The sequence below is a fragment of the Aquarana catesbeiana genome, linkage group LG08, assembly GCF_042186555.1.
Source record: "Aquarana catesbeiana isolate 2022-GZ linkage group LG08, ASM4218655v1, whole genome shotgun sequence".
Lineage (NCBI taxonomy): Eukaryota > Metazoa > Chordata > Amphibia > Anura > Ranidae > Aquarana > Aquarana catesbeiana.
The window spans coordinates 296385323-296398056 of NC_133331.1; the positions used below are offsets into that span (position 1 = coordinate 296385323).

At 46.0% G+C, this 12734-nt stretch overlaps 3 protein-coding genes across 3 annotated transcripts in view; all 3 read left to right on the forward strand.

Annotated features, from left to right (window-relative positions):
- Window positions 1–12734, forward strand: part of LOC141104900 (uncharacterized) — an 83748-nt gene that overhangs the window by 45166 nt on the left and 25848 nt on the right. The window lies entirely within an intron of this gene.
- Window positions 1–12734, forward strand: part of LOC141105474 (uncharacterized) — a 73778-nt gene that overhangs the window by 42724 nt on the left and 18320 nt on the right. Inside the window, exon 6 of the mRNA XM_073595325.1 lies at window positions 532–591. Coding sequence (XP_073451426.1) covers window positions 532–591 — 60 coding nt within the window. The remainder of the gene's footprint in view (window positions 1–531; window positions 592–12734) is intronic.
- On the forward strand, window positions 7977–10853 carry LOC141104806 (uncharacterized). Its single transcript, XM_073594569.1, has one exon. The coding sequence runs from the start codon at window positions 8604–8606 to the stop codon at window positions 10431–10433; it is 1830 nt and encodes a 609-aa protein (XP_073450670.1). The 5' UTR covers window positions 7977–8603; the 3' UTR covers window positions 10434–10853.

Consider the following 12734-nt stretch of genomic DNA (forward strand, 5'->3'; position numbering starts at 1 on the left):
TTATAAGCTTTATGTAGAAGAGAGAAAATAACTATTCCCGATGTCTGTGAAGGTTCTACACAAGGGATGTGTCTGGATGGTGACTGTATCATTGTGTGTGTCAGGTTCCTATAAGGTGTCAGGATGTCACTGTTTATTTCTCCATGGAGGAGTGGGAGTATTTAGAAGGACACAAGGATCTCTACAAGGACGTCATGATGGACAATCAGCCGCCCCTCACATCACCGGGTAAGAGGAGACTTTATTGTAAAGGAGAGAGCAGTACGGAGGGTCCACCTAGATCCCCCATCATCTGATAAACACATAGAAACAATGTATTCAGTCAGTGTGTGTGTTTCCTACAGATGGATCCAGTAATGGGAACCCACCAGAGAGATGTCCCCGTCCTCTGTATTCTCGGGATTCCACACAGGAAGGTCACACCATCCCTCACCATCATCAGGTAGATGAGGAACAATCACTGATAGTATCATTAGGATCTGTACATTATCTGCATTGTTACCATTGATGTCATTTTTATTATATATTCAGAGTGGAAACCTGAGTGAGTTTAAAATTGTTATTAAAGAAGAGATAAAAGAGGAGGATGAGGTGATGGAGGAGTCAAAGTTTCTAAAAGGACACCAAAATCAGTACCAGGACGCCAAGTCCTCCAGCTACAGGAACCAACCAGAGAGATGTCCCCGTCCTCTGTATTCCCGGTATTCCACACAGGAAGGTCACACCATCCCTCATCATCATCAGGTAGATGACTGACAATTATTGGTAGTTACAATTGTTATACAAGTGTGTTTGTTACAATGGGTGTTTTATTATATCTTTCAGAATGAAAACCCCAAGGATAATATTGTAAAAGAAGAGTATAAAGAGGAGGATGAGGAGTATGGAGTGATGGAGGAGGTTTCAGAAGGACACAAGGATATGATGGAGCCACCTAATACCAGGAACCCACCAGAGAGATGTCCCCGTCCTCTGTATTCCCGGGATTCCACACAGGAAGGTCACACCATCCCTCACCATCATCAGGTAGATGAGGAACAATCATTGATAGTATCATTAGGATCTGTACATTATCTGCATTGTTACCATTGATGTCATTTTTATTATATATTCAGAGTGGAAACCTGAGAGATCCTAAAGTTGAGGTTAAAGAAGAGATAAAAGATGAGGATGAGGTGATGGATGTAGTTCACAAAGATCTGTACCAGGACACCATGGTGGAGTCATCCAGCTACAGGAACCCACCAGAGAGATGTCCCCGTCCTCTGTATTCCACACAAGAAGGTCACACCATCCCTCAATGTTACAAGGTTGGTGGGACAGAGATTATAAAACAGACTCATGGAGAAGATGTGTGGATTTCTTATGTGATGTCACAATAATAAAGCTTATATTTTACAGATGATATTCTCTCTCATTCTCTTGGTTTAGAGTGGAGATCCAATCGATATAGAATTTGAGGTTAAATCAGAAGAAGAAGAGAGGTATGTGAGGGATGATCAGCAGTCTATGGAGGAGGATGGAATAACGGGGACATTTATAGAGGAGGACACTCCTACAGAGATCAGCACAGGTGGGTCATTAACACTAAATACATTCCTCCACCCATACTGCTCACTGATTGGTCCATCCTTGTTTGAGACGAGAAATAATAAAAACGTAATAAAAACATTTTAATGGTTAAATTTATAGATAAAACATGGCAGGAAATGTAACCTATTACAAGTATTAGGGGGTTATTCTGTATTTATTCCACTATGGAATGACTCTAGTTATGGGGAATTGAAGGAACTGGAAGGATTTCGTTTGTGGAAGTCTAAAGGGTTGAGGTATAGAGCCCAAATATTTCATTCTAAATCAAAGATTTTTTTTTCAGTTTCTTCAACTTGGACATGTTGTACAAGGGCAGGCCCGCTCCCATGAAATGTAATCTTTAATAATCTCGTTGTTGTCCAGGAGGGAGGATAAGGAAGGTCTTATATCACCTATATGGAGATTCTGGGGTTCAGCTGGCAGCAAAACTCAGATTTTCACCCTAGGCCTTCCTCGACCTAGACACCTGGGGTATGTACCTTGGGTCCTCTGCCCCATTCCCGGGTCTAATAAGATATCACAGAGTAATTCTCCCGGAGTTACTTGCTCTGTTATTTGCTGGCTGTGATGGGTGGAGGGAAGTGTCTGTCCAATGACGAGTGATCACTTTGTACATCGGGGGTCATGTCCATTTCAGCTCTCTCCTTTCCTCACACCGATACCGAGTGTGAGGAGAAAGATACATCGCTGTAGTGTGAGTTTGTGCAGCTATTTGCTTGATTCTGTGCCCGACAGTGCTCATCAGTGTCACTACAGTGCTCATCAGTGCCACTACAGTGCTCATCAGTGTCACTACAGTGCTCATCAGTGCCACTACAGTGCTCATCAGTGTCACTACAGTGCTCATCAGTGCCACTACAGTGCTCATCATTGTCACTACAGTACTCATCAGTGTCACTACAGTGCTCATCATTGTCACTACAGTACTCATCAGTGTCACTACAGTGCTCATCATTGTCACTACAGTACTCATCAGTGTCACTACAGTGCTCATCATTGTCACTACAGTGCTCATCAGTGCCACTACAGTGCTCATCATTGTCACTACAGTGCTCATCAGTGTCACTACAGTGCTCATCAGTGCCACTACAGTGCTCATCAGTGTCACTACGGTGCTCATCAGTGTCACTACAGTCCTCATCAGTGTCACTACGGTGCTCATCGGTGCCCTACAGTGCTCATCAGTAAGAGTTTATCATCTCTGCCCTACAGTGCCATCGGTGAGTGCTCATCAGTGCCACTACAGTGCTCATTGGTGCCACTACAATGCCCTATTAGTGCACATCAGTGTGTGCTCATCAGCGCCCATCAGTGCCACCTCATCAATGCCAGATTATCAGTGCAGTCTCAGTGCAACCACATCAGTCACATGGTTTTCCATGGCCGAGCAGCTGCATCCAAGCCTTACATCAACAAGTGCAACGCAAAGTGTCGGGTGGCGTGGTGTAAAGCACGCCGCTACTGGACTCTAGAGCAGTGGTGACGTGTTCTCTGGAGCGACGAACCACGATTCTCTGTCTGGCAATCCGATGGACGTGTCTGCGTTTGGCGGTTGCCAGGAGAACGGTGCTTGCCTGACTGCATTGTGCCAAGTGTAAAGTTTGGTGGAGGGGGGATTATGGTGTGGGGGTTGTTTTTCAGGGGTTGGGCTTGGCCCCTTAGATCCAGTGAAAGGAACTCTTTATACCAAGACATTTTGGACAATTTCATGCTCCCTAGTGTACAAAGGAAGGGACGCCCAGCTGCATCCCCCTTCATGTCCAGAGTACATTGGAGTCGTTTGGGAGCTTGTATATCCACTCCTTGAAAAGAGTCATTCTCTCTTTGTTGATAATGACTACATCAGTTTGCCCTTTTTCCACAATCTTCACCGGAGGAAAAATCTAGAATGTGGCCCCCGTGGGAGCTAGTAGGTATACAAGACTCTGAGGGGAGTCGGCGACTTTGCGGAACGAGGAAATATTGGCCGTCAATTGGAGGGACAAACGAGACCTCTACATGCTTTCATCAGTTCACAATGACCCCTATGTACGTTCCCGGGAGGAACGGCCCAATCCAGAAACCAGAATGTGTTCATGATTACAATTTGTTCATGGGGGAAGCCGACATCAATGATCAGATGATCCAGCCCCACCTTGCTGTAAGAAGAACCCACCATTGGTACAAGAAGGTCTCTATTTAGTTTTTTTTTCAATTTGGCCATTTATAATACATATGTGATTAACCACAAATCCACCGAGACCCCCGTATCCTTTCTTCGCCATCAAGAGGAAATTGTCACCGCCCTTTTGTACCCTGAAGGCCCACCAGAAAGCATTCACTCAGATGCAGGGAGCAGACTCCACCAACGCCATTTTCACAAAAAAGTCCCTCCCAGAGAAAGAGGCCAAAGATTTAAAAAAAAAAAACTGTCGGGGGTGCTCCACAAGAGGAGTTAGACGAGACACCATTTTTTATTGTCCCCAGTGTCCTTTCCAACCAGGCCTCTGCAAAGGTGACTGTTTCCACCGTTACCATACTTCTCTACATTTTTAGTGAAGTATGGGAAACGTCATTTTGAATGTCTGCAATTTGCCTTCACGCCTCCTAATGCCTCTGCCTGCTCCTGAACTGACCGTGGATTGTTTATTGACCACGCCTTTGCCTGCCTCCTAAACTGTAGATACCTCTGCCTGCTCCTGAACTGACCCTGGATTGTTTATTGACCACGCCTTTGCCTGCCTCCTAAACTGTAGATACCTCTGCCTGCTCCGGAACTGACCCTGGATTGTTTATTGACCACGCCTTTGCCTGCCTCCTAAACTGTAGATACCTCTGCCTGCTCCGGAACTGACCCTGGACTGTTTATTGACCACGCCTCTGCCTGCCTCCTAAACTGTAGATACCTCTGCCTGCTCCGGAACTGACCCTGGACTGTTTATTGACCACGCCTCTGCCTGCCTCCTAAACTATAGATACCTCTGCCTGCTCCGGAACTGACCCTGGACTGTTTATTGACCACGCCTTTGCCTACCTCCTAAACTGTACATACCTCTGCCTGCTTCGGAACTGACCCTGGACTGTTTATTGACCACGCCTTTGCCTACCTCCTAAACTGTACATACCTCTGCCTGCTCCGGAACTGACCCTAGCCTATTATTCAACCACAGCTCGGCCTGCTGCCTTAACTGTCTATACCTCTGACTGCTATGGAACTGACCCTGGCCTGTTATTTGATCATGCTTCTGCCTGACGCTTAAACTGTACATACCTCTGCCTGCTCCGGAACTGACCCTGGACTGTTTATTGACCATGCCTCTGCCTGCCCCCTAAACTGTATATACCTCTGCCTGCTCCAGGACTGACCCTGGCCTATTATTCGACCACAGCTCAGCCTGCTGCCTTAACCGTCTATACCTCTGCCTGCTCTGGATACTGACCCTGGACTGTTATTTGATCATGCTTCTGCCTGACGCATAAACTGTCTATACCTCTGCCTGCTCCGGAACTGACCCTGGACTGTTATTTGGCCACGCCACTGCCTACAGCCTAAACTGTGCAAACCTCTGCCTGCTCCGAAACTGACCTTGGCCTGTTATTCGACCAAGCCTCTGCCTGCTGCCTTAACCGTCCATAACTCTGCCTGCTCCAGAACTGACCCTGTCCTGTTATTCGATCATGCCTCTGCCTGCTGCCTAAACTGTCCATACCTCGGCCTGCTCTGGAACTGACAAAAAACAGCCAAGGAAAACTCCAAGGAAAAATCCAAGCTCTACCTACCAACCAGCTAGCGACCAACCAAATTATTCTGTCTAACAGTATGCGTTAAAATCAGGGGTTTAGCCTGCTCTGGAAATGACACTGGACTGTTGACCACATTTTTTTTTTTTTGCCTGCCGCTTTGACTGATCTTTTGCCCTGCTACTGTAGTAGTGAGATTCATGATAGCACAGGGGGGTCTCACATATGTGAGGGGCTTCAGAATTTTTTTTTTCCCCATGGAGAAAACAAAGTTTTTGGGTTTTCTCCGGGTTTTTTAATTCCCAGATAAGGGTCTATGTCAGGGGTAGGCAACCTTAGAGAGATGGAGATCTACTTGAACAACAATGATGAAGTCAATGATCACTGGGCACAGTGTTCTGTTGTTAGGGCCGGTTCACACCAGAGCATGGTGCCAGAAAGGCATGTTCCATGTGTGTTTCCTGCACTGTGTTCAAAACGCACTGCCTTTGTGATCTGCTGCGGGCGATGATACATTGTTAACCCCAAAATAGATCCCAAACGCAGTGGACACAAAAAAGTATTAGAAGAGAATGCAGGGTTCAGGAGTGCGTTGCGCTCAGCATGCAGGGATCAGGAGTGCGTTGCGCTCAGCATGCAGGGATCAGGAGTGCGTTACCCTCAGCATGCAGGGATCAGGAGTGCATTACCCTCAGCATGCAGGGATCAGGAGTGCATTACGCTCAGCATGCAGGGATCAGGAGTGCGTTACCCTCAGCATGCAGGGATCAGGAGTGCATTACCCTCAGCATGCAGGGATCAGGAGTGCATTACGCTCAGAATGTAGGGATCAGGAGTGCGTTATGTTTAGAATGCAGGGATCAGGAGTGCGTTACGCTCAGAATGCAGGGATCAGGAGTGCGTTACGCTCAGAATGCAGGGATCAGGAGTGCGTTACCCCCAGAATGCAGGGATCGGGTGTGCGTTACCCCCTGAATGCAGGGATCAGGAGTGCGTTATGCTCAGAATGCAGGGATCGGGTGTACGTTACCCCCAGAATGCAGGGATCGGGTGTGCGTTACCCCCTGAGTGCAGGTATCAGGTGTGCGTTACGCTCAGAATGCAGGGATCAGGTGTGAGTTACCCCCAGAATGCAGGGATCAGGGGTGCGTTACGCTCAGAATGCAGGGATCAGGAGTGCGTTACCCTCAGAATGCAGGGATCAGGAGTGCGTTACCCTCAGAATGCAGGGATCAGGAGTGCGTTATGCTCAGAATGCAGGGATCAGGAGTGTGTTACCCTCAGAATGCAGGGATCAGGAGTGCGTTACCCTCAGAATGCAGCGATCAGGAGTGCGTTACCCTCAGAATGCAGGGATCAGGAGTGCGTTACCCTCAGAATGCAGGGATCAGGAGTGCGTTATGCTCAGAATGCAGGGATCAGGAGTGTGTTACGCTCAGAATGCAGGGATCATTTCTCTTTGCTATTCTTTTATTACATCTCTAAGGTTGCTATGACCTTGGGGTCTGTTCAGTTTTGTTCTTTCTTCTATACACCAAACGGTGCGTGCCGTGGAAAAATTGGTCATGGGCGATACGGAATCTCCCTAGTCCTCTGTAGATAGGTGCTACTCCCTACAGATGTAAGACCTTTATAATACTGTGATGTCTGTATCATTTATTATGTTTTGGGGGAGTTCATTGTTACCTTTATGCCTACCATTGGGGTTGTTTCTGTATTTCCGCATGTTCGTCCTTCTTAAATAAAGAATTAAAAAAAAAAAGAAGTATGAAGGGCCTTCAAAAGTATGATAGGTTGTCAGGAAATTAGATGTGTAATTTTTGTCCCTAGAAAACCTGACGGTGCTCCTTGGATGTTGGACCTCTGTATGTGACCAGGCTGTAAAAAAAGTCTCACACATGTGGTGTCGCCATACTCAGAAGGAGTAGCAGAATGTACTTTGGGGTGTATTTTTGGTATTTAAGTGCTATGTGTTATGAATGGACAACTTTGAGTAAAAAAATTATAATTTTAATTTTTTTTTCCACATTTTCGGAAAACTTGTGGAAAAAAATGACATGTTCAAAAGACGCATTATGCCTCATAGAATATACATTGAGTGTTTGCTTTCCAAAATGGGGTCATTTCGTGCATTTCCATTTTCCTGGTGCTCCAGGGTCTTCAAAAATAGGGTAGGTTGTCAGTAAATTAGATGTGTAATTTCAATGTCCCTAGAATGCCTGAAGGTGCTCTTTGGATGTTGGGCCTCCTGTATATGGCCAGGCTATGTAAAAGTCTCACACATGTGGTATCACCGTACTCGGGAGGAGTAGCATAATGTATTTTGGGGTGTAATTTTTGCTATTGACTTGCTATATGTTAGAAATATCTTATAAATGGACAACTTTGAGTAAAAAAAAACCTTTTTTTTATTTTCTTTCCGCATTTTCCGGAAACCTGTGGAAAAAACGACATGTTCAAAAGATTCATTATGCCTCATAGAATATACCTCGGGGTGTTTACTTTCCAAAATGGGCATTTTGTGGGTGTTTCCATTGTCCTGGTGCTCCAGAGCCTTCAAAAGTGTGATAGGTTGTCAGGAAATTAGCTGTGTAATTTATGCTCCTAGAACACCTGAAGGTGCTCCTTGGATGTTGGCCCTCTTCTTCTGGGGTCCTCCGCCAGCGCTCCAGGCTCCTTCTCTTCATTGGTTGCCCCAAAGCTGCTTTCCATGGTGGCACTCGTGCGGGTTCGCTCTCGAGTCCCTCTGCTGCATCCATTGACTCGGAAGTGAGCCCCGCCCCCCTCTCCCATGTCACAGGATTTAATTGACAGCAGCGAGGCAAAGGCAGGCATCCCAATAATTTTGGGAGTATAGTGTACATAATCAAACAATTGGTCATCACAGTTCCCAGTAGAGGTATAAAGAGAGGAGTAGAAGGACATGGAAGCATCCAGTATCTTGTGCGGGGGCGGCACTAATATGGCCGGTAGATGGGCAAATACGGGAAATAGAAGTGGGGGGTGGGGTCAGTTCTTGCCAAATAAGCAGTCCCCAGTAAGCGCCCAGCCTTGTTACCATGTTCAGAAATGTTTTGGTTGGTATAAAGCATCTTCCTTTTAGTAGCTCATACACTACCATAACCAAGTCTACCGATTATGCTGGGTGGGATCAGCTCCATAGTTGCCGTCTATCTGAACCATAGCTGTCTCCATCTCCTGAGTACACAGATGGATGTTTTTTACCAAAATACCATTTACTAGTTACCTTGAGGAGGGAATTGTAAGATCCTCAGAGACAAAGCTGCCTTATGTGGGCGGAGTCCTGGTTTAGGGGAACCAATCTGCTCATGTCTAGTAATAACCTTTGTGTTTCTATTTTAGTAGATGGACGGGAGATGAGGAAAACCTCAGAGGATTGTCTCACTTTGTCTCCAGACTGTAAAGTAGAAGATGAGGACATCACACAGTATAGTCCAGGAGAAAACCCAACTACCTCAAATGTCCATCCGGCACCACACAGTGTAGATGGACCATCGTATTCCTCTTATCCTGAGGAACCTCAGACTGTGCGGGACGGTGCCGGACCATCGTATTCCTCTTATCCTGAGGAACCTCAGACTGTGCGGGACGGTGCCGGACCATCGTATTCCTCTTATCCTGAGGAACCTCAGACTGTGCGGGATGGTGCCGGACCATCGTATTCCTCTTATCCTGAGGAACCTCAGACTGTGCGGGACGGTGCCGGACCATCGTATTCCTCTTATCCTGAGGAACCTCAGACTGTGAGGGACGGTGCCGGACCATCGTATTCCTCTTATCCTGAGGAACCTCAGACTGTGAGGGACGGTGCCGGACCATCGTATTCCTCTTATCCTGAGGAACCTCAGACTGTGCGGGACGGTGCCGGACCATCGTATTCCTCTTATCCTGAGGAACCTCAGACTGTGAGGGACGGTGCCGGACCATCGTATTCCTCTTATCCTGAGGAACCTCAGACTGTGCGGGACGGTGCCGTCCTTTCAACAGATAAGAGGTTTTCCTGTGCTGAGTGCGGGAAGAGTTTCTATTTTAAATTCAATCTTGATGAGCATAAAAGATCTCACACAGTTGAGAAGCGGCTTTCCTGTCCTGAGTGCGGGAAATATTTTTTTAAGAAAGCCCACCTTTCCCTACATCAAAAATCTCACACAGAAAAAAAGCCGTATTCTTGTTCTGAGTGCGGGAAATGTTTTGTACAAAAATTACAATTTGTCACACATCAAATTTCTCACACAGGAGAGAAGCCATTTTCCTGTCCTGAGTGCGGGAAAGGTTTTTTAAAGAAATCCCATCTTTCTACACATCAGAGATCTCACATAGAAAAAAAGCTACATTCCTGTCCTGAGTGCGGGAAATGTTTTTTAAAGAAAGCCTATCTTTCCCAACATCAGAAATCTCACACAGAAAAAAAGCCGTATTCTTGTTCTGAGTGCGGGAAATGTTTTTCAAGGAAGTCCTATCTTTTTATTCATCAGAGATTGCACACGGGTGAAAAACCGTATTCCTGTTCTGAATGCGGGAAATGTTTTGCAAACACATCAGGCCTTCTCTCACATCAGAGGTCCCACACGGGGGAGAAGCCATTTTCCTGTTCTGAGTGCGGGAAATGTTTTTCATCAAAGTCCTATCTATTTATGCATCAGAGATTTCACACGGGTGAGAAACTACATTCCTGTTCTGAATGCGGGAAATGTTTCTTAACAAAATCAGCCCTTGCCACACATCAGAGGTCTCATACGGAGGAGAAGCCATTTTCCTGTTCTGTGTGCGGAAAATGTTTTGTACGAAAATCACAACTTGTCATGCATCAGAGGTCTCACACGGGGGAGAAGCCGTATTCATGTCCCGAGTGCGGAAAATGTTTTTCAAAACAGTACTCTCTTTACAGACATCAGGGATTGCACACGGGGGAGAAGCCATATTCCTGTCCTGAGTGCGGGAGATGTTTTGTACGAAAATCATATCTTGTCATGCATCAGAGCTCTCACATGGCGAAGAAGCCATATTCCTGTCCTGAGTGCGGAAAATGTTTTACACGGAAGTCCAATCTTTCCATACATCAGAGATCTCACACGGGAGAAGCCATATTCCTGTCCTGAGTGAGGGAAATGTTCCTCACTGAAGTCCTGTCTTCCTGTACATCAGGGGTCCCACACAACCCTCGAGGTGTATTAGTGAGTGCGGGAAATGTCTTGTATATGAATGTTGCTGGACATGTGGGGAAGAAGCACACCCTGATATACACCTCAGATATACTCCATGGCTGATCTTCATCATGTTAGAAACAGGTGATAAGGAGATCAGAGATCACCAAAGACATGGATGAAGTGTTGTACCGTGTTGGCCATTGATAGCAGGAGAAAAATAAAAATGGAGTCATTACCTCTCATTGGCTGAGTACATTTTGTGGTGTAAACTCTTGCAAGAGGTCTGTTTTCTTAAGTCGTCTTCCAGGACGAAACACGTTAAACCCACCACTTAAAAGGCGGTCATCTAGGCCTTTTAAAATAAAAATGGAGTCATTACCTTTCATTGGCTGAGTACATTTTGTGGTATGGAGACTTAGAGGTCTATTATGAATAAGTAAACAAATAGTTGAAGGAATGTGGCACAGGTTTGCCCAGCCGTGACGAATATTGTCCATATTTTATACAACTCTGTGATTTTTCTATGATCATTGCCTCCATCTAGTGTCCATAATTCTATATCACAATGTAGCGCCCCCCTGGGTCTACTGAAGGCAGGGTGTCACCTCCAGAGGCAGGGGGTGAGCTAGCATGTACCCCAGGGCTGAGTTCATGAATATATTGGGGAGTTTTGAACAGAAATTGGGCGCCAGTCACTTTTGATCTTTTCAAAGCTTTAATGGAGAACTTGGAAGGAGGTAGTAGGAGAGAGGGTTGGGGGTCTCAGATACCAGGAGCAGATCACTTATAGACTCCTTGGATCCAGAAAAAGTACAGCTTCACCGTCCCAGAACCTTTAAGCCGACCCGGCGATATTGCAAGCAGGTTTTCAGATTGTAGAACAAGATTCATCTTTACAGTGTCAGAACCTAAAAGCCGTCCCGGCAACACTGTAAGCACATTTTTAGATGTAGGTGCGTCCTTTAAACGAGTCACCAGGCCCTTCTGGGAGACCAGCCTGCATCCTGGCTCTCTCCAGCAAGGGTCCTCCCCTGGATCTTCTTTATTTGCCTTGACTTCTTCCACGCCGGGCAAGACAGCCTGAGGACCACCTCCAGGATTAGTAGACCCCAGACAGGCTTCTAGTCCTACTTGCAGAGCTCACTTCAGCAGCACATCTCCAGGCCAGGAGGGCCTGGGGCTAGAGAGTGAGCACATGGCCCAGCCCAAATATATATCTTTCCCAGAATGCACCACTGGCCAAGAACCTCCTACTGGGCTGGCTCGAAGAAAAATAAATATAATTCAACCTAGTTGTACTTTTCATACTGACCTGCGGTACCAGTGACACCTACTGGCGACAGTGAGAAATGTACAACATAATTGAGCTTAGTGAAAGACCAGATAAACTGTACAATCAATCTGAGCGGCCTACAGCCCAGCCCGAAACTACATCTTACATTACAGCGCATCCGGAAAGTATTCACAGCGCTTCACTTTATCCATATTTTATGTTAAAGCCTTATTCCAAAATGGATTAAATGTATTATTTTCCTCAAAATTCTACAAACGATCTCCAATAATGACAACGTGAGAGAAATTTGTTTTGAAATTTTTGCAAATTTATTAAAAAACAAAAAAAAATTCCATGTACATAGGTATCACAGGCTCCTCCCATGTACATAAGTTTAGCAGGCTCCTCCCATGTACATAAGTATCGCAGGCTCCTCCCATGTACATAAGTATCACAGACTTCTCCCATGTACATAGGTATCACAGGCTCCTCCCATGTACATAAGTATCACAGGCTCCTCCCACGTACATAAGTATCACAGGCTCCTCCCACGTACATAAGTATCACAGGCTCCTCCCACGTACATAAGTATCACAGGCTCCTCCCACGTACATAAGTATCACAGGCTCAAACACTTTTGTACATCGGAGGAGTCAGTGATACTAATGTACATGGGAGGAGCCTGTGATACTTGTGTAAATGGGTGGAGCCTGTGATACTTGTGTAAATGGGAGGAGCCTGTGATACTTGTGTACATGGGAGGAGCCTGTGATACTTGTGTACATGGGAGGAGCCTGTGATACTTGTGTACATGGGAGGAGCCTGTGATACATGTGTACATGGGAGGAGCCTGTGATACTTGTGTACATGGGAGGAGCCTGTGATACTTGTGTAAATGGGAGGAGCCTGTGATACTTGTGTACATGGGAGGAGCCTGTGATATTTATGTACATGGGATTTTTTTCTCTTTATTTTTAATA

Coding starts and splice junctions, on each gene's coding strand:
- LOC141104806 (XM_073594569.1), top strand. CDS start 8,604: ATGTGGGCGGAGTCCTGGTTTAGGGGAACCAATCTGCTCATGTCTAGT.